The following is a 27,252-nucleotide window of genomic DNA, read 5'->3' as shown; positions in this document are numbered from 1 at the left end:
ACACAAATATTAAGGAGATTCTTCGTAAACTCAGATGGAAATACACGACGCATTATTGCGGAAATTTAGAAAATGGGCGTTTGAGATTCTTAGATTGATTCTACTGCCGCCAACGCACATTCCGCGGAAGGACAACGAGGATAAGATGAGAGAAACTAGGGCTCGTACGAAGGTTTATGGGCAGTTGTTTGTCCCTCGCTCTATTTGCGAGTGGAACAGGAAAGAAAGTGACTAATTGTGGTACAAGGTACCCTCCACCATGCACCGTATATTGCCTTGCGGAGTGCGTATGTGCATGTAGATGTTCTGAAAGGTATATAGGAGGCCTCAGTGAAGTTTAGAAGGTGGGAGAGAGGTACTGGCATAAGTACGTCTGTGAGGGCAAGTTGTGAATTGTGTCTGTGTAGCCCACGAAATCCATGCCAGGAAGTGTCGAATCAACATGAGCTATTTACTACACACTCCAGCATAAAATGAATGATACATGATGTAACTTCTACACGGAATCGGGTTTCACTACAATCTTAACTTGAAAATAAGTGCTAATCAACCCGTTCCCAGTGAATTTGTGTCACAAAGCGTGTGCGAATGTATTTGCCGCCAGAGCCAGAACGAGTGTGCAGTGTAGTTGTGCAACCCGCAGACCCTGTGTTTTATGATTGTGCGTTGTGGTCACGAGCGTCCTCTTTGCTGCAGGCGCTCTGCGTGCGAAATCATTCTGTGTTGCAGACTCAATGAAATCGAGACGCGCATCTTCAATACCCAGCTGCGTACACAGCCAGCGCTGAATGAACAGATAGAGATGAATGAACTGCTGCTATCTTGTTACAGTGTCTGCAACCTTAAGACATATGTCTATACACAGCAGAAGGTCTGAGTGACATTGAGACAATGAAGAATCATACCGCAGTACTGCGATAGTAATATCGTACAAGCGATAAGCAAATCTGCGATGCATCTGTGGAGAGCTGTCGTAAACACTGATGTGTTGGTAAATGTGCCAACACCTTGTAGATAGAGGCGGCCTAAATGCACGCTATCTAACGCAGACGGGCGTGAATTCTGGAACAGGATAAGTAGTGAATTCTAATAAGAAAAGTATGCAGCTCCTCGAATACTTAACTTTATTCTATCCTTGTGGTACATCGCTCTTGATAATACAAATAAGACTATCTTCAGATACGGTGAATGGCGCCTTGCTAGGTCGTAGTCATGGACTTAGCTGAAGGCTATTCTAACTGTCTCTCGGCAAATGAGAGAAGGCTTCGTCAGTGTAGTCGCTAGCAAAGTCGTCGTACAACTGGGGCGAGTGCTATATCGTATCTCGGGACCTGCCTTGTGGTGGCGCTCGGTCTGCGATCATACAGTGGCGACACGCGGGTCCGACATGTACTAAATGGACCGCGGCCGACTTAAGCTACCACCTAGCAAGTGTGGTGTCTGGCGGTGACACCACAAACACTGCATGAAAGAGGGTCTGAAAATAAAGCAGCTGATAAACAGCTCATGTTAGGCAGCGAGGGACGCATATTTCAGAGGTCATTGTGTCTGTTTATGACATTAATATCTTCAGTGAAACTGAGGAAGAATTTCCGGACTGGTTAAATGGAATGACCAGCCTGACGAGTACATTCTATGGATTCAGAGTAAACCGCATAAAGACGAAAGTAATGTTGAGTAGCAGAAATAATATTAGTGCTAAATTTAACATCACAGTTAGGGACGACTAATTAGAGGAAGTGGAAGTATTCTGCTACCTTGGAAGTTAAATAACACAATGAAAATGCAGACAGAGCAAACTGGACTCAGAAAGAGAGTAGCACAGGTGAAGGGAGTATTTCTGACCAAAACAAGTCTACTGCTTCATAATGTTGTTGTTGTGCTCTTCAGTCCTGAGACTGGTTTGATGCAGCTCTCCATGCTAATCTATCCCGAGCAAGCTCCTTCATCTCCCATTACCTACTGCAACCTACATCCTTCTGAATCTGCTTAGTGTATTGATCTCTTGGTCTCCCTCTACGATTTTTACCTTCCACACTGCCCTCCAATGCTAAATTTGTGATCCCTTGATGCCTCAGGACATGTCCTACCAACCGATCCCTTCTTCTAGTCAAGTTGGCCACAAACTTCTCTTCTCCCCAATCCTATTCAATACCTCCTCATTAGTTACGTGATCTACCAACCTAATCTTCAACATTCTTCTGTAGCACCACATTTCGAAAGCTTCTATTCTCTTCTTGTCCAAACTATTTATTGTCCATGTTTCACTTCCATACATGGCTACCCTCCATACAAATACTTTCAGGAACGACTTCCTGACATTTAAATCTATAATCGATGTTAACAAATTTCTCTTCTTCAGAAACGCTTTCCTTGCCATTGCCAGTCTACATTTTATATCCTCCCTACTTCGAACATCATCAGTTATTTTGCTCCCCAAATAGCAAAACTCCTTTACTACTTTAAGTGTCTCATTTCCTAATCTAATTCCCTCAGCATCACCCGACTTAATTCGACTACATTCCACTATCCTCGTTTTGCTTTTGTTGATGTTCATCTTATACCCTCCTTTCAAGACACTGTCCATTCCGTTCAACTGCTCTTCCAAGTCCTTTGCTGTCTCTGACAGAATTACAATGTCATCAGCGAACCTCAAAGTTTTTATTTCTTCTCCATGGATTTTAATACCTACTCCAAATTTTTCTTTTGTTTCCTTTACTGCTTGCTCAATATACAGATTGAATAACATCGGGGAGAGGCTACAACCCTGTTTCACTCCCTTCCCAACTACTGCTTCCTTTTCACGCCACTCAACTCATATAACTGCCATAACTTCATAATATCAGCTTTAATTTGAGAAATACATTTCTAAGAATGTACGTTTGGTACACAGCTTATGGAAATGAGTCATGGACTATGAGGAAACCTAAAAAAAAGAGAATCTTAGCGTTTGAGATGTGGTGCTACAAAAGGAAGTTGAAAATGATGTGGACAGATAAAATAAGAAATGAGGAGTTCTTCCACTGATCAGTGCGCAGAGGAACGTTTGGAAAACGGTTATCAGAAGAATAAACAGAAAGAGAGACATGTGTTAAGATATCGAGGAATAATTGACATGTTACTTGAATGAGCTGTGTAGGGTAAAATCTGTAGAGTAAGATAGAGATAGGAACATATCCAAAAGATAACTGAAGGCGTTGGTTGCAAGTGCTATTTTGAGATGAATAGGTTGTCACAGGAGACGAAGCTGTGGTATGACGAATCAATCCAGTCAGAAAAAGTTTGACGAACTGGCAATAAACGTCATGTGTAAGGTTTGTGGCCAGGGATGTATTTACGTGAGTCGTTTCTGATGACACAGCAACTGAACCACTCTTCAGAGGGTCTAAGAGCGGATAGGCAGAGGGGAAGGGTTGTTGTTGTTGAAGTCTTCAGTCCTGAGACTGGTTTGATGCAGCTCTCCATGCTACTCTATCCTGTGCAAGCTTCTTCATCTCCCAGTACCTACTGCAACCTACATCCTTCTGAATCTGCTTAGTGTATTCATCTCTTGGTCTCCCTCTACGATTTTTACCCTCCACGCTGCCCTCCAACGCTAAATTTGTGATCCCTTGATGCCTCAAAACATGTCCTACCAACCGATCCCTTCTTCTAGTCAAGTTGTGCCACAAACTTCTCTTCTCCCCAATCCTATTCAATACCTCCTCATTAGTTATGTGATTTACCCACCTTATCTTCAGCATTCTTCTGTAGCACCACATTTCGAAAGCTTCTATTCTCTTCTTGTCCAAACTAGTTATCGTCCATGTTTCACTTCCATACATGGCTACACTCCATACAAATACTTTCAGAAACGACTTCCTGACACTTAAATCTATACTCGATGTTAACAAATTTCTCTTCTTGAGAAACGATTTCCTTGCCATTGCCAGTCTGCATTTTATATCCTCCCTACTTCGACCATCATCAGTTATTTTACTCCCTAAATAGCAAAACTCCTTTACTACTTTAAGTGTCCCATTTCCTAATCTAATCCCCTCAGCATCACCCGATTTAATTTGACTACATTCCATTATCCTCGTTTTGCTTTTGTTGATGTTCATCTTATATCCTCCTTTCAAGACACTGTCCATTCCGTTCAACTGCTCTTCCAAGTCCTTTGCTGTCTCTGACAGAGTTACAATGTCATCGGCGAACCTCAAAGTTTTTATTTCTTCTCCATGAATTTTAATACCTACTCCGAATTTTTCTTTTGTTTCCTCTACTGCTTGCTCAATATACAGATTGAACAACATCGGGGAGAGGCTACAACCCTGTCTCACTCCTTTCGCAATCACTGCTTCCCTTTCATGCCCCTCGACTCTTATAACTGCCATCTGGTTTCTGTACAAATTGTAAATAGCCTTTCGCTACCTGTATTTTACCCCTGCCACCTTCAGAATTTGAAAGAGAGTATTCCAGTTAACGTTGTCAAAAGCTTTCTCTAAGTCTACAAATGCTAGAAACGTAGGTTTGCCTTTTCTTAATCTTTCTTCTAAGATAAGTCGTAAGGTTAGTATTGCCTCACGTGTTCCAACATTTCTACGGAATCCAAACTGATCTTCCCCGAGGTCCGCTTCTACCAGTTTTTCCATTCGTCTGTAAAGAATTTGCGTTGGTATTTTGCAGCTGTGACTTATTAAACCGACAGTTCGGTAATTTTCACATCTGTCAACACCTGCTTTCTTTGGGATTGGAATTATTATATTCTTCTTGAAGTCTGAGGGTATTTCGCCTGTCTCATACATCTTGCTCACCAGATGCTAGAGTTTTGTCATGACTGGCTCTCCCAAGGCCATCAGTAGTTCTAATGGAATGTTGTCTACTCCCGGGGCCTTGTGCTCTGTCAAACTCTTCACGCAGTAGCTTATCTCCCATTTCATTTTCATCTACACCCTCTTCCATTTCCATAATATTGTCCTCAAGTACATCGCCCTTGTATAAACCCTCTATATACTCCTTCCACCTTTCTGCCTTCCCTTCTTTGCTTAGAACTGGGTTGCCATCTGAGCTCTTGATATTCATACAAGTGGTTCTCTTCTCTCCAAAGGTCTCTTTAATTTTCCTGTAGGCAGTATCTATCTTACCCCTAGTGAGACAAGCCTCTACATCCTTACATTTGTCCTCTAGCCATCCCTGCTTAGCCATTTTGCACTTCCTGTCGATCTCATTTTTGAGACGTTTGTGTTCCTTTTTGCCTGCTTCATTTTCTGCATTTTTATATTTTCTCCTTTCATCAATTAAATTCAATATTTCTTCTGTTACCCAAGGATTTCTATTAGCCCTCGTATTTTTACCTACTTGATCCTCTGCTGCCTTCACTATTTCATCCCTCAGAGCTACCCATTCTTCTTCTACTGTATTTCTTTCCCCCATTCCTGTCAATTATTCCCTTATGCTCTCCCTGAAACTCTGTACAACCTCTGGTTCTTTCAGTTTATCCAGGTCTCATCTCCTTAAATTCCCGCCTTTTTGCAGTTTCTTCATTTTCAATCTGCAGTTCATAACCAATAGATTGTGGTCAGAATCCACATCTGCCCCTGGAAATGTCTTACAATTTAAAACCTGGTTCCTAAATCTCTGTCTTACCATTATGTAATCTATCTGATACCTTTTAGTATCTCCAGGATTCTTCCAGGTATACAACCTTCTTTCATGATTCTTGAACCAAGTGTTAGCTATGATTAAGTTATGCTCTGTGCAAAATTCTACAAGGCGGCTTCCTCTTTCATTTCTTCCCCCCAATCCATATTCAGGGGAAGGGTATGGCAAATAATTAACCAGACTTTTAAAAAGAGAGTTTCACTTACTAACGAAAGGGAGCTACATCAAGTATGGTCCCTCGAACCAGAATTTAGGGGATGAATGTGGTAGCCATAAGGATGTAGAGAGGTGATAGAAATTAGCTGGAGAATGGTGAGTTAACTTCAGGCGTGACAAATTGTTATAGGCTGCTGAAAGACGAAGTCTATCGTCGTAGAGAGCGAATGGCACAAATTATTGCAGAAAACGATTTTTCTGGCCGAGACCATGAAACCAAGATCTCCGATAGACTAGCTTCCACAGGACAGCACGAAGCCCTGTCGTACGCCATGGGTCTCTAGACTCCAATGTGACGCTTTCCGCTGGAAGGAGGAAATGTTTATCTTGTTTCAAGAAAGAGATTACAAACAGAAATTAGAAAAAATAAAATAAAATGTTTTCTCGGGTGACTAGTCAATGGTTTGGCACACCACTCCTCCACATGAGCGTTCTTTTTCGTTTGTTCTTCACTTACATGTAACATTAATCTTATTTCTGATAGAGGATGTGCACAGGAATTTCTCATTTACTAATCTCATTTCTATTAAAATGGGTGTTTGATAAAAATCAGGTGTCTAATTGAAACAACGTTAATCTGCATTTACAAAAAGTTTCTCAAAAATTGTTTCACTTTGTTTCTCAATCTCTTGTGATGCTAAATTAGATGCAGTAGAAGGTCGTGGTTATTGCTTTTCTTCTTGTGTTGTATTTGGGAAGATCACTTTTACTCTCAAACTCGAACATATTATATTTAATTAATTCCATTAGTGCAAAAATGTACGATGGAGAGATAGCAAATACTCGCTGTTGTATAAGTGGAAACTTACAGGATATGAGGTTGCGCTGAAACGTCTCTGTTTGATTCGTTTCATATTATTTAACTTCTATTTCGTGACCTCATGCTCAATTACTTTTAATTTAGTTTTGTACTTCGTGTTTGGCCCCATTCAGTCGTACACAGTTACATTAAAGTATCAATTTTTCCAGTAAGCATCCAGTCCTATGTACATTACCTACATTTTGTGGTCCCAAATTTCCTTTCTCTCTTTATCATGTGTATGAATGAGTGAGTGAGTGTGTATGTTGCATTTGTCTTACATATGGTAAGAGTACAGCATCTGGCTGCCTGCTCTGGTAGCAACAATGTAGCCAGCGTAGCTTTCTCAGTCAAGGCAAAGAGATTTGTACCCTTTCGGCAGTCATTCGACAGTGGTTAAGTTAGTGGTGGAAAGGAAACCCCTAGTCTCTCCCGGCTACGGGGGGAAGTTCGTTGCAGGGAGTGTGTTCTCTCGGTACTCTGGACTGGACCTTGGGTAAGTGAAGATGGTAGTCTTAATAGCGACTTGGCGTTGGTGAATGTGTTAATGTGCGACAGTGTGTAGCTATTCTGATGTACACGTTTGATTTGCTAGTCAGTTTTTATGTTCGGTAGCCGAATCCTTGTATTTTTCAGAGTGTAGTCACAAGTATATTTTCTGTAATTAGTAAGTCTTTCCGGTCCTTGATTTGTGTAACCTGAACACGTGGTGTAGGAAGTTAGTTACTCCAGCACAGGTTTAAAATTCAGTTCCCTGACTTCTCTTTCAACTGTAATGGGACGGACGGAGTGGCCGAGCGGTACTAGGCGCTACAGTCTGGAACCACGCGACCGCTACGGTCGCAGGTTCGAATCCTGCCTCGGGCATGGATGTGTGTGATGTCCTTAGGTCAGTTAGGTTTAAGTAGTTCTAAGTTCTAGGAGACTGATGACCTCAGAAGTTAAGTCCCATAGTGCTCAGAGTCATTTGATTTGAACTGTAATGTATGTGTGATCTTTTCTCGCGTGTATGTGTTTTATTTCTTCTACTTTTCATTTCGTTATGATTGACATTTGTGTCCTTGAAGTTCTCACAAGCCGTAATAATTTTGCTTTGCCCACGAATATTCACGGGATTTGCGGGGGTTTCGCGCCATCGTAGCTCAGTTTGATGTGCAAGGTGAAGCAGATAAATTTCTTTGTGTGAAAGTGTTCCATAGTATTCTTATTCACATTAATTCAGTCATAGCCATAAGGATGAATCTCTGAGCCTTCTGACTTACTGTGATGGGTAAAATTCGTTTTATCTCTATTCTTGTGTTTGAGCCGTGTCTCTTTTTGTGAACATTTCCTTTTCATTTATCACGGCAAAATACCACAGCAATGAATATAATAAAAAGTGAGGTAATGAATTACATAAGGCAACGACAGATCATAGGTTAGAATTAGTTTGTGCGTTTTCAATATGATCTTTTATTTTAATAAACTATGTTAAACTGTGATGACTGTTTCTCAGACGAACCCGTCCGCTTTTGTAACACTATTTTTAATACATCTCATCTGGTGTTTCCGAAGGGCAAAAGGCAAGCATTATATTTATAGACATTGTCTGATTATCCTATTCTGTTTTTTTGAGGCTTAAGCTCCAGCTTCCTCTGAATTATTTGATTTAACGGTTGTACTTAAATTGTTCCCGCATGTTCATTCTATATATTCACTTGGATCTTTTTATTAATATTGACATGTCAGTTATGCTTACCAATTCAGTGTTTAATTCAGTTGTTATATTAAATTTTCCCAATTTTAATTAAATTGGGTGGCGACCCAGAAAAAAATTTGTGGCACAGAAAACTTACAGTAGACTGCAGAGTTTAACAGTGACTAATTTCCTCCAGTATCTGTTTGCAAATCACTCTTCAGATAACCATACATCCATTAATAACCATTCAGTGTGAACCACACAAAAAATCCCTGTTGCTTTTTGTTGTCGAATGTATGTTTTAAGCACAAGTGGGAAGCTGAACTAAATAGGTATGCAATGAGAGTTGTGAACCAAAGTAGGTCGTCGATGACATCATTGAGGACGTCACTGGTGAGTCATCGCTTATCCCCTCCCATTCCCCCTATGACTTCATGCACTGTTGCCAGATTTACCCTAATTGGCCTCATGCCTTATGTACAAAATGGCAGGGAATTCAAAACTTGGTGGGAACTTCAAAAATAGCCCAATTATGCTACAGCGTTTTACCCCCACCCCGCCCCCAACTCCTATGATGTCACTGTAGAAAAATGGCTATTTTACTAAGAATAAATTGGCTAGAAATTCAAGAACCTTAGATGGCACATTGATCTGTTGATGGAAGAAGTTCACTTGTGCCAAATACAGAATTCAGGAATGGCCACTGAGTTTTCCACTGATGTCACCGTGGAAGTAGAACTATTGTCCTAAGTACAAATTTGGGGCGAATTCATGATGGCGCATTGTCATGTTGGTGAAAGTAAGTCACTAGTACTAAATATAGAATTCAAAATTACCACTGGGTTTTTTCCCCTAATCTCACTCATCTGAGACAAAAGATGTTTGTTTCCCCTCCAGGTCGAAGCCTGTATATTAGAGAAAATACGCCAGTGCGTCTAGGACAAAGGAAAATAATTGGTGTGCTGATCAATTTAACGTTTTCTAGTAAGTGCGCAGCCCTGCAGAGGCCTGTAAGGCTATTTATAGCAGTCAACTCACTTATAGAATTCCTGGGTTTTCCCCTGTGACATCCCTATGTAAGCAGTTGTCACCATAAGTTTACGTTTGGCCGGAAATTCCAAATGGTCAGCACATATGTCTTGTAGCACCGTTTTATTTCAATTAAAAAAGTCGTAAGCCCACTTTTCCCCTAAGTTTACACAACTCCTGATGGCACAGTTTGACCAAGCTGTTGAGCAAATTACTTTAAAGCTGTGTGGTTGTCACTATTATGTTGTGTAGTAGGAACAATTGCGTCTTTATTTAAAACAAAACCGAGGAGCACCTTCTGGCAGCAACGCCGCCGCCGTGAAGTCCGCGCGAAAATACCTGCTCGGCCGTCAACCACAGCCAGGGCTGCCAGTGAGAGTAGCGTCGACTGTCCTCCTTCAACTGCCAACGAGACATAGTCAACTCGACCTCATATTTTAAAGGGAAAAGACATCAGCCCAGCAATCGATCGCGCCCGAAAATTTTTGCCATAATTCTGATAGTACGCAGTTATGAGCTTCCGAAAAATGAATGCAAATACTCCACAGGCGGCGGTAGGTGATCCTGAGGTGTAATCTGTCTCCTTGGTCCCTTCATGCCTTTCCAGAAGACAGACAGCGTCATCCTCTAGTGGAATTTCGGCGATTTTCTCTCCCACTTGAGCCGGCCTGAGTGGCCGAGCGGTTCTAGGCGCTACAGTCCGGAACCGCGCGACCACTACGGTCACAGGTTCGAATCCTGCCTCGGACATGGATGTATTAGTTAGGTTTAAGTAGTTCTAAGTTCTAGGGGACTGATGACCTCAGAAGTTTAGTCCAATAGTGCTCAGAGCCATTTGAACCATTTTTTTTCTGTCCCACTTGACTGAGTTCTGTCAACCTTTAAGCCTTAAACCTCCTTTTCACGTTGCCCTTCATGAAATCTGGTTTCCCGTGATGCGGTACCCTGCCCTTTATGGTTATGGGAGTATTACAAAAACCGTCCTGACTGTGACAGACTGTCACGAGGAGTTTGCATCTGTGTCCTTACCTCTGTCTGTAGCGAACCTACGCCCCTGCAAATACCTTTAGAAGCTGTGCCTGTTGGGATGAGGACACCACAGGAAATACCACCTGTAACATCTACCATCCTCCAAATGGTGACGTGCCGTGTCATTTATTGGGTGCAGTAATTTTCTAACTCCCCCCACCTTTTCTATTTCTGGGCGATTTTAACATGCCTTAACCATTTGTGCGGTGGCACCAAGATTACTGGCTGAGGTAAAGATGTCGAGGCTCTACTAACTCAACTAAAACTTTGCCTCGTCAATACAGGTGTCCCCACCCATTTCAGTGTGGCACATGGCACATACTTGACCATTGATCTCTCGATTTGCAGTACTGGCCTCCTCCTGTCTATACACTGGAGAGCTCACGATGGCTTTTGTGATAGTGACCACTTGCCACTCTTTCTGTCTCTACTCCAGCGTCATTCACCTGCTTGCTTGGCCAAATGGGCTCTTACCAGGGCTGACTGGGATGCTTCCACCTCTGCTATCACCGTTACCACCGTTGAATCTCCGTTGCATGGCAACAGCGATGAGGTGATCCAGACCACCACTAATATCATTCTTGCTGCAGCTAAATCTTCAATCCCTTGTTCCTCGTGTTGCCCCCAGCACAAGTCGGTGATTTGGTGCTCTTAGGAAATTGCTGCGGCCATTAGGGACAGTAGATGGGAGCTCCTACAGCATAAGCGCCATCCGTCCGTGGAACACCTCATTGCCTTCAAACAGCACCGCGTCCAGATACATCAGCTCATCAAACGATAGAAACAGGGGTGTTGGGTTCAAATGGCTCTGAGCACTATGGGAATTAACATCTATGGTCATCAGTCCCCTAGAACTTAGAACTACTTAAACCTAACTAACCTAAGGACATCACACAACACCCAGTCATCACGAGGCAGAGAAAATCCCTAACAACGCCGGGAATCGAACCCGGGAACCCGGGCGCGGGAAGCGAGAACGCTACCGCACGATCACGAGCTACGGACTGGAGTGTTGGGAATGATACGTCTCCACCACTGGATCACGTACCTCTCCTTCCCAGGTTTGGACCAATGTCAAATGCCTCTAAGGATTCCTGCAGGTGTACACGGAATTTACACATGGAGCTGTATACATCGATCCAGATGTAATCACAGAATGTCTTGCCAAGCATTATGCTCGCACCTCTGCATCTGTGTAATATCGCCCTGCCTTTCGTCTCCTAAAACTGCAGGTGGAACAAGAACACCTACCTATTGCTCCACGTCACCCTCAGCCATATAATGCTCCCTTCAGTAAGTGGTAATTTTTCAGTACTATTGCCGATTGTCCTGACACAACCCTTGCACCAAACAGAATCCATTCCCGAATGGTTAGACATCTGTCAGAGGACTACCAGCGCCAACTTCGTGACGTCTTCAACCATATCTGGAGCGACGCCGAATTCCCGTCTCAGTCTCGGGAAAATATTGTCGTTCCAGTGACAAAGTCTGGTGAGAACCCGTTAAGTATGGATAGCTATTGTCCTATCAGCTTCACCAACGTTCTGTGCAAGCTGCTCGAACGTATGGTGAGCTGCTGGTTATGTTGGCTCCTCGAGTCTCAGGGCCTTTTGGCCCCCTCCCAGGCCAGTTTTTGCCGAAGTCGCTAGACCACTGACCACTTGGTCTACCTAGGGTCTGCCATCTGAAGCGCCTTTTCCCGGCGTCAACACCTCATTGGTGTCTTTTTTGACTTGACGTAAGCCTATGATATCGCTTAGCGACACAACATCCCCGCTACTCTGCACAAATGCAGTCTTGGACCCGCTCCCGAGTTTTATACGGAACTTTTTGTCGCTCCGCACACTCATAGTTCGAGTCGGTGCTTCACACAGTTCGCCCCACATGCAAGAGAATGGTGTCCTCCAGGGCTCTATCTTGAGCGTCCCGCCCCGTTGAATTGCCGTTAATGGTCTTGCACTAGCAGTGGCAACCTCAGTATCACACCTCCTATATGGTGACAGCTTTTGTATTTCCTTCTGCACTTCTTCTATTGGTGTGGCTGAACGTCGACTGCAGGAAGCCATACAGAAGGCGCAGTCATGGGCCCTCACCCATGGCTTTCAGTTTTCAGCGGCCAAAACTTGCCTCATGCACTTCTGTCGTCGTCGCACTGTCCACTCCATCCAGAACTTTATCTTGATGACCAACTACTTAATGTAATGGAGACACACCGCTTATTGGGACTGGTCTTTGACGCCTGCTTTACTCGTCTTTCCTGTGTTCGTCGGCTTAAGGGAAAGTGCTGGTGGCATCTTAATGTTATTTGATGCCTTATCCACACCTTCTGGGGTGCCGATCTCCCTCCACTACTGCAGCTGTACAAAGCCCTTGTGGAGTCCCGTCTTGACTATAGGAGCGTGGTGTATGATTCCGTCTCGCCCTCAGCGTTGTGGCTGCTGGACCCTATACACCACTGTGGAGTTTGGCTTGGAACAGGTGCTTTCTGAACCAGCCCAGTGAACAGTCTCCTCGTAGAAGTTGCCGTTGCCCCAGCGTGGATTAGGCGACAGCAACTGCTTGCGAACTACACTGCCCACATTCATTGTTCGCCTTACCATAAACATTACCGTCTCCTTTTCCCTAACACGGTGGTCCATCTCCCGCAACAGCGGCCCAGGCTGGGGATTCTAATTGTAGTCTGTGTCCGGACGCTTCTTACTGCACTTGAAACTTTCCCTCAACCACGTTTCCTGCGAGTCCACTCATGAATACCTCCATGGTACATGCCTTGGTTACAGGTTCATCTGAACCTATTAGAAGACCCAAAAGGCTCAGTTCCACCAGAGGTCCTCTGCCAGCAGTTTTTTTTCTATTCTCACCGATTTCCAGAGTTTAGAAATAGACTACACATATGGATCAATGGTCGACGGTCTTGTTGGTTTCGCTTACGCTCCCGTTGGACATACTGAAAAGCGCTCCTTGCCGGATGGCTGCAGTGTATTCGCCCTTGAGCATATCATGCGCTCCTGCACCAGTGAGTCCTTCGTCATCTGTAGTGACTCCTTAAGCAGCCTACAAGCCCTCGACCAGTGCTTCCCTCGACATCCTTTGGTAATTACTATCCAGGAGTTTCTTTATTCCCTCAGCAACAGTGGACGTTCAGTGACCTTCACTTGGACCATAGGACATGTCGGGATCCTGGGCAATGAACTTGCTGACAGCCTCGACAAACAGGCTACCGGTAAGCCAACTCTGGAGATGGGACTGCTTGAGACTGATCTCCGATCGCTCTTTCACCGTAAAGTTTTCGCGATATGGGATACTGAATGGCACACCCTTAGTACACCAAATGAAGTACGTGTTATCAAGGAGACAACGAATGTATGTCAATCATCCATGCGAGCCACTCGTAGGACACTGGTGTCCTTTGCTAGCTCCACATCGGCCATACTTGGCTGACCTGTGGTCACCTCGTCCGTCGCGAGGACCCGCCTGAGTTTCGCTGTGGTTCCGCCTTCACTGGCGTCCACATCTTGCTGGAATGCCCAATTTTAGCCGCCACGTCTCTGGTATTGGGCGACAAAGTCTCAATGGCTCAGTTTTACGTTTTATTCGTGAGGAGGGTTTTTATCACAGAATCTCAGAGTGGACGTCTGGCCTTTCCCCCCAGGCTTCCACCCTCCCTCCAATTTAAGCCTTGGTGTTCGTCTTTTCCCTATGTGTGATCATCTCCCCTTTCGTTTTAGGCTGAAGATTTTAGTGTGTTGCAGAATGGCTGGCTCCGCCCTTTTTATTCTTGTGATCAGCCAGCCCAGGCCATCTGCTGTAATATTGTTGTACCCTCCACTAGTTTTCTTTTTAGTGTACGTTTTATGCTTTTGGTTAGCTTCTTTCGTCTCCTCTTTCCGTGTTGCTCCCCGTTACTTTACACCTTTTTCCTTTCCCTGACTCCTTTTGGGATTTTTTTAAACGTGCGACTTGTTTGCATGAGGAAAAAGGGACTGATGGGCTGGCTCAAATGGCTCTGAGCACTATGGGACTTAACATCTGAGGTCATCAGTCCCCTAGAACTTAGAACTACTTAAACCTAGCTAACCTAAGGACATCACACACATCCATGCCCGATGCAGGATTCGAACCTGCGACCGTAGCGGTCGCGCAGTTCCAGACTGAAGCGCCTAGAACCGCTCGGCCCCACTGGCCGGCAAGGGACTGATGACCATGTAGTTTGGTCCCTTTACACCCCAAACCAACCAGCAATAATGAACTTCCAAACGTAGAGCTTTTAAATTTCGCGTTCACCATTTCTTTGCCACTCGCTTAGCCCCGCTGTTGCTGCCTAATGACAGCGTGCGAAGTACTGTACACTGGAACGGATAAGAGTTTTGTGAAATACATCTGTGACATTGGTAACATGCTTTGTTCATTATGTCAAAGTGTGCTGTATCTTCTGCCAGAGAACTCTTTCCTCTGAGCACTTTTGCGTTATGAGTCAGAAATGAAGTTCATGTGAATGAAACGAATGAATGTGTCATTAAAGAAGTAGTGGAACGCCATTTCATTATTAACCATTGCAAAAACAACGTATTTTTCATAACGCATTTTTTTTATCGTGGTTGGGGGGGGGGGGAAAGGTGTACATAATGCCCACCACAAAAAAATTTTAAATTCCATCAACTTTCGTTAACTTTCATTAATAACATCACTTTTAAATGCGTACTGATTTATAAGCAGCATCCAGAGCCTGAAACTATCCTTCAGTACAATCTTAACAGCCGGCCGGGGTGGCCGAACGGTTCAAGGTGCTACAGGCTGGAATCGCGTGACCGCTACGATCGCAGGTTCGAATCCTGCCTCGGGCATGGATGTGTGTGATGTTCTTAGGTTAGTTAGGTTTAAGTAGTTCTAAGTTATAGGGTACTGATACCCTCAGAAGGTAAGTTTCATAGTGCTGAGAGCCATTTGAACCATTTGAACCAATCGTAACCGTACAAAAGCTTTTTCCGTAATGTCATCACAGAGAGGAGAGGCGCTTTATGACCACAACATTTTTAAACACAGATTTCGTTAACTGTCGTTGAGTTTTTTTAACAACAGCCTATTTAAAGATATGTGAATGTGTAAGAAGGGTCCATAACTTGAAAATATGAATATGGCAGTCGTTGGAAAAGTCACACTTACTACTAACATTAAAATTTTTGGGTTACGTTTTACTGAAAAACTGACGCAGGGGATGTGCTGTTCTTCAGCATGACTGATGTGATCGAATTGTAAATCAAAAACAATTAACTTATGTTATAACAATCACTCAGTTGCTTAGTTTTACTAATTTAGCTTTTGACGCGTATATGCACCTGTAGAATATCAATATGAAAATATTGTTAAATAATATTCAACGTATATGATCGTGAGGCTGAAGTATTATGAACTGTATTCACATTACTTACCTACTTGTCGCGTAGAACAGCATGTGTTCTCGTAGAAAACATCATAACACGTTTCACAGATGTGCCCACCTTCGCTCCTTTCTTCCCCCGCCTTCAATATCCAACTAGTAGGAGGGTTCGGGTTGTCACACCGCGCTCGGGCATTGGACAGCTGCAGTGGGGCACAATGAGTGACAAACAGTTGGTGCGCGCGAAATTTAAAAGCTTTACATTCAGATGGTCATAACTGCGTCCTATCGGAATTATGGCTCAAATTTTCACGCGGGATCGATTGCAAGGGGCTGATATCTTGCAGCTATTTTTTTCTCCTTAAAATATGAGATCGAGTTGTTGATGTTTTCTTGTGAGAGCCTATATCGCCAGGATCCTCCACTCCGCACCATATGATGTCACACTTCGCCCGACTACACCGGTATAGAGAGGCTGCTTCCACCTACGTGGCTAGAGCAATCGGCGCCACGTCATACGGTTAGGAATGCAGACGGATGTGCACCTTTTATCAGCTAAACAGTGTACTCCGAACACAATCGGTGCGCTCTGTAACACGACACAGCTTTCAGATGTATTCAGGAGACTACACGATTTTACGCTTTATGTACTCAAATTTTAGAAAAAAGACTGCTTCGTACTGTGCTACAGGAAGGCGATGTAAAAGTTCTGACTTTCCATGGCTGGATGGACAGGACTACATCGCTCTCTGCAGCCCGCTATTCAACTTTCAATCGATACAGATTTGGGATGATCTATGTATAGCTACTTGATGGTTTCAGCATCCCCTTGACTGTATGACGACTCACTCTTTCCATCCTACCTGCAAACAGAATGTATTCTAATGTGCAATCTAGCAATTCATTTTTAAACGATTCCTCACATAAATTACAAGTGTTTTCCCTAATACACAAGGTAAGGAACTTCTATACTGGATTTCGAACCACCACTCACCCCCAGTATCCAGACCTACTAGCCATGAAGAATACAGTGTGTTCGTTTTAACATGAGACAACTAAATATCTAGAAAACGATGCATCGTATAAAAAAATGTTATAGGTGAAAAGCTAATATTAGTAAAGGAGACATCTGTCTGTGCTACACATGGTTACATCCTAACATTTTCTTTCATGTTCGGATTCTACGTCAGAAACGTCAAAAAAATACGTTGCGCGCGGTCTGAGGGCCCTTGCCACGGGTCGCACGGTTGCCCCCCTCGGAGGTTCGAGTCCTCCCTCGGACATGGGTGTGTGTGTTTCCTTAGCACAAGTTAGTTTTAGTTACATTAAGTAGTGTGTAAGCCTAGGGACCGATGACAGCAGTTTGATCCTACAGAAACTTACCACAAATTAAAAAAAAACAAATACGTACGGTTTGCACAAAAAAATTTTCCCAATTGTAGCAGATGGCACCTTTGTGTTCTAATGGTTGGTATTGATATTAAAACGGTATTTGAGCATTGAAGATCTGATTGTACATTACTGATTAACATCGTTAGACTTTCACATTCCTGGCAAATAAGCTATCTGTAGGGTAAAGTCATTCTTTGGTATCTATGGGATTGATTGTGGTAACCCCACATACCGGCGGAATGCTTGATTTACGTGGCTGCCCTCGTACCCCGCCATCAGGATGACTGATTTCGAAGTGTGTTTCCATCCAACCGCCGTAATTCTTGCTTTGGCCACTACGCGGCTACCGGCGGAACACAAATCACAACCACTGTAATAAGGTAAAATGTCCATTAGATGATAGGCAGGCACACCTGCCATGGATATTCTCCGAAATCATGCACCTCGATGGCAGGAGGCAGGGGACTCGCCGAAATCAAGTATTCCGATGGGAACAGAAAACTAATACATCCATGTCGTTGTTCCTGGATCAGGCTAAACGTAGTTTCTAATCAGACATTGAAACAGCTAACCATCTTCTACTGTACAATGAAATTTGTAACACTAAAGTAAATTTCGGACATTAATATCATTCATTAGAAGGTAAGGGTTTACATTTAGATCGCAAATGAAATATAGAATCTGACGGATCGGTTATTAATTGCAAAAACAAGCATTTTTTGATTATAGCACCGTCTACCACGAATAGAAAACAATGACTCGAGTAAACCGTACTTATTTTTTGCGTAGAATCCGAACATGTAATACAAATGGGGAGTTACAATTTGAAGTTGATCCTGCTCACGCAGTAGGGGTGATTAGGAAGTGGCCAGTTGTAGCACAGACAGATGTCCCCTAACTAACATTAACTTTGCACCTACAACATTTTTTCGTACAATGCATTGTTTTCGAGATACTTAAACGTCGAAAATCAAAACAAACACCCTGTATTTTGGAGCAGCATGCAGAGCTGTTTTCAGACAAGCTCCACCATACACTGGAGTAGGACACGCACAAATGCATCCAGACTCTGAGTTTCCACTATTTAGATCAAAGACAAGAACATACTATTTTCAATTGGACCATGTCTTCTAAAGCAATTAACAGAAATGGTTAATCGATCACTGCTGGTATAATCAGTTTATACCACTAATCTGAAAAAAAAATCCACCCATCAAATAACTCAGAGGGCCTCATTATAGTACACTTACTATAAGGAAAGCAAGGAATTGACACCATTCATATATTATTCATAGAATGGCATGTATGAAGTTGTAAGTTCGCAACATTAAATACGTAAATGCAACATCACCTGGCGATGGGTGACAGTGCCTGAAACCGATAATTTTGAGATAATAAACAGTTATAGACTGACTGAAAAAGGTGTAATTTGTGAAAGCGTGAATGGTTTCTTTGAAATAGGCACAGCCGGGTTACTTCCCTATCCGACCTTGTGCTCCGTCTCTCATGAGCTCGTTGTCTGTCGGAAGTTGAACGCTTAATCGCCTTCCTTTCATTCAAACAAAATAATCAATCAACCAATTTCAGGATACAACTGTAAGACAAAATGAAGTGTGTTGCATCCAATCAGGTGCCGTTCGACTCATTTTAATGTTATCACAGACAGATAGGATTCTATGACGGCGGTCTTTTCAGCCCTTACATTTGTTCTGCATGTGGAATGTTTTTTGTAAGGCCTAAAAAGTAACGTAAATAAAGAAATAAAATAAACACAGATTTTATGGGATGAATGAGCAGTGAATTTATATTGAACTAATCCATGACAATACGTATCACATAATTTGAGGCTTTTTTCATGTCGAACTTCTTGAGTCAAGTGGAAACTATTGAAAAAATATCTAAAAGGCGAAGATGAACGGCGCCGCTGGAAGCAACTGATGTAAACGTAGCATTTGAACTTTACAGTGACGTAATTCTCAGACCAAAACAAAACGATATTTAAGGATGTGTAAATGGTTTAACTGTAGAAGCTGTTTTCATGATAATGATACATACTTCCAGGGCTGATGGAGACAGGCAAATGTATCAATATGAGATATGGAACTCTGCTACGGGAACGACCGCCTCGGAAGCCAAACATTTTGTGGGGTAACCCTGATAATAGAATTCGAGAACTTACGAATCATTTTTATGGATATTATAAGATAATTTATTACTCACAGAATTGATAATTTTGTTAGAGTTGGAATCCCCGACCAACACGCAGCCGCCAGACGTATGACCGCCACCGGGTCCAAAGGAGAATGCGTGCTTATTATAAAATCAACATTTTGTCATTCATCCGTCGAGATCCGACTATATCAACACCATACGAGACTGGTTACATAGTCATAAGGCGTGAAAGGGACCGTGAAGGGCAGCAACCTTGTTCGTGGTCTGACATCCAGAAAACCCTTTCTAATGTTTGTAGGTGGCACGCTGCGTGCAACATTGATGTGATTTGCAATCAGTAAAAGCTACTCGTCGCCTGCGGTGGTCCAGGGATAAGCTCATCTTCGGCTGTCGTCCGGATCCTGGATGACCATCAAACGATACTTCCCTGAAGTTACAGCGCTATTACTCATGCAGAGTCAAAGCGTCACATACCATTAGTTAATTGCTTAAACTTTGTTCTACGCCGCTGTGTGGGCACGTTGAAAGCACCTATGAATTAAATATCACGCTGTAAATAACAAGTCTATTTGTCCACGAATCGTATTTAAGCCACAGCACTGCGCTTTGAATCGTTGTCTTCATTGCCCTCTATCAAGGCACCAAATAAATATGAAGTTTCTGTGTGATGTCTTTGTGTCCCTTCTTCGTTCCCCACTGGTTTTCTATAGTTCATGGCAATGTTCCTTCTTCGTTTCCCACTGGTTTCCTATAGTTTATGACAATATTTGTTTGCGAAAGATGTTAAAGTCGTTATACCTGTATTTAGTAGGACTAAGTTCAAAACCTTAGCCGAGCGGTCTAAGGGGGCTGCAGTCATGGACTATATGGCTGATCTCGGTGGAGGTTCGAGTCCTCCCTCTGGCAGGGGTGTGTGTGTTTGTCCTTAGGATAATTTAGGCTAAGTAGTGTGTAAGTTTAGGGACTGATGACCTCAGCAGTTGAGTCTCATAAGATTTCACACACATTTGAACATTTGAAGTTCAAAACCGTGACTGATTATTCTTGCATTCTCTGCACATCTATAATACGTTCAGGTCGTTCTACAAGTGCATTTATTCATAAATAGGATAATACTTGGGCTCCCTCCACGAACATTATGCGGGAAAAGAGACGGTCTGGTAAGACTCGGTATAAGCTTAAATATTCTGTGCTTCCTGACATAGTCATCTGGTGACGTAAATACATGGTAAGGTAATACGTTGTCTGACTCGTATATTATCTTAATTGTAGCAGAATACTTTTTCGTGATGAACAAAGCCTCTCGTTTACTGTCTACCACTGGAGCTTCATGAACATTCCGTAACGCTTTCAATCTTACTAAACAAACATTTCACGAAACATATCGCCTTTCTTTGTGTCTCTTTCTGTCTCTTCTATTAATCCTACTGGGTAAAGGTTCCACAATGATGAGCAATAGTGAAAAATATCTCAATGTAGTTAGCAACTTCTTTCCTGTGTGACTTGTATTTCTTGACGATTCTTTGTATCAATCTCCTCCGAGTTTCTGGTTTTACTGCTATCTGTTCTACGAGTAAGTTGTCGTTCCCGTCATGGCCGTTCGGGTGGATACGCCGAGACAAATTACGTTTGTTCCTATTTACAGTGATATATCGACAGTAGTGTAATTGTTCAATAGTAGGTCACGCAATAAGTTGCGTTTATTACTGTTTAGCGTCAGTTGTGAGTGCCAGCAGAAGAAAAAGGTGGGTCCTCCGAAGATCTTCCTGCAGTTTTCTATAATTATCTATCGGCACAACCTGCATGCAGCATAATCTCCTGCGAAATTTTGCATGGAGCTGCTGCTGTAATCTACCGAATTTTCTTCTGCGATTAAGATAGTGTAGCAATTTCGGAAGGCGTAATTCAGCATTTAGTATTTGTATCTCTTATCTTCCGTTTCCGGATCTATATGATTACTGAGCGACGTATAGGTGGTTTTGGTCCGTTAACTGACTTTGTATTAGACTAAAACGTCTAAGTATTTTACATCAGATTGGTCGTTTAATTTTATTTTAAAATTGCTATTGCTCTGTTTACGGCCGTTTTAGCTTTGTTCAGCTTTTGTGTGTCAGCGAGACTTACTTTTAATTTTAATCTGGTATTAAGCTCTCTTTATCCAACGGTCTTGCCGCAGTGGTAACACTGGTTCCCGTTAGATCATCGAAGTTAAGCACTGTTGGGCTTGGCTAGCACTTGGATGGGTCACCGGCCGGGTCTCTCGAGTGCTGTTGGCAAGTGGGCTGCACTCGGACCCTGTTAGGCCAATTGAGGAGCTACTTGAGTGAGAAGTAGCAGCACTGGTCGCGAAAAATGACAACGACCGGGAGAGCGGAGTGCTAACAGCATGACACTCCGTATCCGCATCTGGAGACCCCTTATGGCTGAGGATGACACGGCGACCGGTCAGTACTTTGGGCCTTCAAGTCTTGTTCTGACAGTGTTTGTTTTTTATGAAGCTCTCTTTATTTTAAGAAACGTTCTAGCTTGCCTATTGAAGTAAAGTGGGTATTTCCCATACCTCTTATCATTTTTCCACACATAGAGGTCCAAATTATATCGCATAAATCTCTGGATACTTAAAACCTTGTGCTTACTGCTCAGATAGTCTGCTATCTTTTCCTTGTCATACTTACTTCCTAATTATGTTTACCTATCACTTAATATCCCTTTTCACACCTGCCGTAACTGAAATGAAATAATCGTTTGGTATTATTGGCTATGTATCTGGGGTTGTTCAGCCACTTGGTGCAAATCTTTCTATTTGACGCCAATGTGGCGATTTAAGCGACGATGAAGATGAGGTAAAACGATGAAAACAACACGAACACCTAGTCCCCTAGCGGTGAAAATCTGCCTATCGGCAGGAATAGAACCAGCGATCTAGAGGCAGTGAAGTCAACCACTAGAACACGACCTGTGTACGTCTGTGGTAAATGAGACCATAACAGCCTTATGGTCACTGATTTCCTCCAAAACAGCAATTCTGTCGAAAAGTTCGTGTCTGTTAGTTACTAGGAGGTCGAAGACTGTTCAAGATATTGTTCAGAAAATATATTAACATCGATCTTACACGAGTTTCAGTTTCAGGCACCTATTCACATGGCGTCATTCTCCAACTAGATTGTTCACAATTTGAAATCTTCCCTAATTACCATAACTCATTGAAATTTTCCATTACAGATGCTGAAGCAAGCAGTCTTCAGAAGAAACCGATTACATGCTGCCTTGTTTCGGAAATTATAATAACCTGAAATGAAACAAGAGGCAGTGCAAGGCCAAGTTCTGTTACAGTCACCACCAAAGTCTTAAACACAATAATGTTTGGGATAGAAAACTGCTGTAAGCTATTCAGCTTTCACTGATGTAGTTTATTATTCTCTTTTGTTTGAAGGTTAATGCCCCTCCTCATGGTACCATCCAGCTTTGTGAACATCAGTCTTTTATCGAGAATTCGAGATTACGTCAGTTACAATCATGACCTCGAGTATTCGTTCTTGAACATATGCATGTAGTGAGTCGTTGTCATACATTGCTATTTCTAATACATGTACAAAAAAAGCAAGTGAATACTGTATGGTAGTTCCCCATGAACAATAAATGACACTGTGAAGTTGCTAGTACTTGCATAAATAAAGTAGACCAAAAAATCTATGTTTGTGAAATTCAGACCCTGCTTAGAAAAAAGAGAAACACAGCCTTTTTACTATCGTTGGAGTGTACACTAACTGCTAATTAAAGTAGTTCTTGAAGTTGCTCTTAAGATCAGTTTTCAGTCATTTGATGTTCTTTTATTTTTATTGTAATATTAATTGTATTTTAGTCTTATCCTTTTTCACAAATATTTCTTTAGTAGATATGTGTTTCTAGTAAGGGTCTATCACTTTAAGAAAATGTAATGTTTTCAGGTGTGGCTAACAGATATTCTTGCAAATAAATTTGTCATTGCAGAGTTCTCATGTATCTTGCACAATAATACTTGAATGTATGTTATGGAGCAATTATTTAGAAGAAACATATTTCATTTCTGTGTGCAAACAGATGTATAATATTTCTGTCCAAGATCTAAGTGCTTCTATATTCCTTATCAGTTGTTTGAACTCACTTGGATACATTCAGCATAAGAATTTTGCAACAGTGTTCTTTTCATTAAAAAAATAAATATTTGTAAGACCATCAATGGATGAAAAGGACTTATTACTATGATATAGAAAGTTTTACAGTGTGAATGGCCAGTGTGAATGTTTCTTCAAAGTCTTACTAGTACACATGTGAAACTATTACATGGGTGTAATAAAATACATCTCACCAATCAATTATTCAGTCACTGAATGACTCGAATTGTGTCTTTGGATGGGATGTTTAGTGGTCAGATTTACTAATTAACTTTGCTTCAATAATTACACTTACTAAATTAGCATAAAAGCTGGTAATAATGCTAATCTATTCAAAAATTACTATTCATAAGATGTAACAAAAGTTTTTCATTGTCCAGTAGAATAATAACAGTACTTTGTGATTTCTTCAATAAGGAAAAGCTTTTTAGAAAAGGAGTGGGTGATTGAGTGATGACTGTATGTGGTAGAAGAATTGCTAGAAAAGAGTACCCCAAAAATTTGCATCACAGTTGTAATGTTGAAGTCAATACGACAGAACAGGTTTAAGTGAGAATCTGAAATAGGTTTTGAACTGAAATGGAGTACTAAGATGGTAAATGAACTATTAGCATTCTGTGCACATGAAACACTTGTGTACAAAATGATACAAACTGAACTTTATTACCAGAATGTTTACATTTATTTCAAAATTCAATTGTTTTACAAAAGTGAAAAAGTGTACAGTTCTGAAAGACATTGGTAGCAACAGAGTGTAGGTCAGAGAACACAAGTGCTCTCTCCCATACATTTGCCTTAATTTTTTATACTTCCTATGTTACGACATGCAAATATAACCTATGATATATTCATCAGATTATAGAAATATGTAATCACAGTGACACTTTGATAAGCGAAGGTTTCTCTGAAGCCACAGATCCAATTGACAGACTGTCCATAAACCTGCAACAGCAGTGAAACCTACCAACTGTTAGTTTGTTTAAAAAATGGTAAGCTATTTACAAGCCACACATTTGACAAAACAGGTCTAACAGCAGAGAACGCTCAGACATAGCGTCGCAAATGGTACTTTTACAACTTTTACAATTGTTTCCAGTAACTGGCACCACGGTGACACAAGTACTTAGTAATTAAGTTATAATCTTTCCAGGATTTACTGGTGACAATTTCATATGAGTTACCAATTCTGTAAGGTAAATGGTGGATGAAGGTAGATGGAAAAGATTAAAGAAACGAAGAGAAGAGGGAAGTTGTTTACAAAAACAATTTTGGATGAGGTCTGGGTAATGTGGCACAAATATTTCAATAAATTAGTTAAAGGCTATTAATTTGTGTATTCCAAAATGAAAATAGTCCTGTCAGTATGAAATGGAGCTCTATGTACTGTGCTTACAACTTTTATAGATAACATAATGGTGAAGGAATATGTTTTCTTCAGCAACAAAATTTACGTAGGACATCTAGTGTCGAACATAATGACTTGCTGCCTCACACAACAGTACCTGTACACGCAGTTTCAAAACCTTGATCACACATAAAGTACTCTCTCACTGAATTGTCTATATACAATAATTAGAGCAATGAAATTTGAAAAAATGAACTGCATAGCTTAAAATACGACGAAATTCCTCTGAGATTTCATGTCTGCCCTCTGCTGTGACGTGTTACTCCGAGGTCAACTTACAAAAGAGAAGACTATCTCTCACACAAAAATATCAGTTACAAACTAGCGGAGCTGCAATGCTTTGGGATACTGCTACAACGTCACCCATTGTACACGCAGCTATGTCTACAACTACGCGTAAGAGATCATATGAAAACTCTAAAAAAAGGTATTGGAACCTTTTTGCACAATTAAAAAAATACACAATAATTATTCAGTTTTACATTAGGAATGTTCCACAACACAATATACAATGTTCCATTTACGTAATCGAACAGATTTACTTGCGATTTATTATATATATTTATATACTTTTATATACGGTCATAACCCATAATTACAATAGAGTTGCAAAACGAAACGTATCTAAGCACTAAAAAGAAATCTGTCCTACAGCTAAGCGATAAGTAGACATGTAAACACACTCTGTAATCAAAAAAATTACGATTTATGTAAGCAATGCACTGAATGCAAGAAGTGATAATTGTATAAAATTCGGAGCACATTTTACCACTTCTCAAAACTATCGTGAGATTCAGTACACGACCCGTAAAGCTTAACCTAAGGAGATCACTGGGAATTACAGATACAAATCGAACGAATAGTTCTCTAATACAGATACGTGAAACAAACAAGTAATCACTGAAACTGTCTCAGGGAGACATGTTAGGAGATCATCTCCACTCATAACGATAAGAACTAAAATGAAATGAGACTTAGAAAGTAGAACTTAAAGACTAGAGGGTGGTTGTCCGCACCACGGCTCATCGTGAGCAGATGATGCGCCAGCCCACGTAGAGTGCGATGACGGTCCAGCACACGGGGCGGCCGTACTGTGGGGGAACCAGGCGCCCCAGCAGTGAGGCGCCGCCCACGCTCACACCCCCGCCACCCCCGCCGCCCATGCTGCTGCCGCCGGACAGACCGCCGCTGACCACTGCTGACGGCTCACGCGTCTTCTCAGCCTCCTGCTGCAGCTGCAACACACAGAAAGAGTCGCCGCTATGACACAGATGCTTCTAATACAAACAGAAACAGGTGGTTTTGAGGAATAGCTTCCTCCCAGTCTCTCAAAACAGACATTCTTCTCGTTTCTTTTACAAAATCATGTTTCCGCGAATCTTTGTCAGTGTCAGTTGGTTCTTACTTCGGTCAGATACCTTTAAATTTTGAAATACATAAATGATAACGGTGGTGATAATAAATTAGTCCGAAACATTTAACTTTTTAGAACTACGATTTTCTGTTTTGCATTAATTACTACATTATTTGCTTTGTAGAACAATAATTAATTTTTGTTGAGAAGATTACCATCCACGATTACTTCGTAGATTTGGAAAGTGGGCGAAAAACCTCAATCACTATATCTGTATGAGAGAATATAGTAAATGCTTACAGCTTCTGTTGATGTTATATACTTCATACACATGCACCTCCCATGCAAACGTCTTATATAGTACCTTTACCATTTCGTTTTCTCGTGATAGACATGTGTATGAAGAGCATAAAATAGACCAAAACCGTAAGTAGCTTCTGTAGAGTAACATTAGTACAAATTTCTTGAAACAATTTATGTTACTCTAGATGGCTGGCTAACCAGTGAAAAGTAATGACTGTTCTGTAAATCAAATAATATAGTAACTGTGGTGAAAAGAAAAAAAACAACAGTAGTAATAAAATGTAACAGCCCAATTTTTCATTATTGTCTTTAGAGTTAGGATATTATGAAATCTATAGACATATAATAAAAAGTACACATTCAGTTTCAGATTTTGGAAAACAGGAATTAGTCTTGTATCTTTTACAATAATATGTTTCATCGATTGTTTGTTATTATCAGTCTTACATATCTCTAAATTTTAAATTTCTATACTCTATCTACCTGAGAGGCAGACCACACCAAAAGGCGATCAGAAACATATAAGCTAAGCAGAAGCAACCACAACCGATATGCGAATTTGAAGATAAAAGTGCAAGGCACGACAGCAGACTTGAAAGGGAAAACACACTGTAAAGGCGTAGGTACAGCAAAAAACAAAGCAGAAAACAAAGACTAACTTACAGAAACAAGATATTTCTTGAAATTATTTACAGCATTTA

General features: G+C 41.6%; 1 protein-coding gene and 1 pseudogene across 1 annotated transcript in view; one reads left to right on the top strand and one right to left on the bottom strand.

The window, feature by feature from the left end:
* The first annotated feature begins 21,492 nt into the window (after positions 1-21,492).
* Positions 21,493-21,611, top strand: LOC126471864 (5S ribosomal RNA; annotated as a pseudogene).
* Positions 21,612-24,213: 2,602 nt separating this feature from the next.
* Positions 24,214-27,252, bottom strand: part of LOC126469627 (uncharacterized) — a 37,180-nt gene continuing 34,141 nt past the window's right edge. The window contains exon 3 of the mRNA XM_050096753.1: positions 24,214-26,129. Within this exon, the coding sequence (XP_049952710.1) occupies positions 25,917-26,129 (213 nt within the window). The 3' untranslated portion in view covers positions 24,214-25,916. The remainder of the gene's footprint in view (positions 26,130-27,252) is intronic.

The sequence above is a fragment of the Schistocerca serialis genome, chromosome 3 (assembly GCF_023864345.2).
Source record: "Schistocerca serialis cubense isolate TAMUIC-IGC-003099 chromosome 3, iqSchSeri2.2, whole genome shotgun sequence".
NCBI classification, from domain to species: domain Eukaryota; kingdom Metazoa; phylum Arthropoda; class Insecta; order Orthoptera; family Acrididae; genus Schistocerca; species Schistocerca serialis.
The sequence above is the reverse complement of the archived record's forward strand: the minus strand, read 5'-3'. Positions and strand labels throughout refer to the sequence as shown.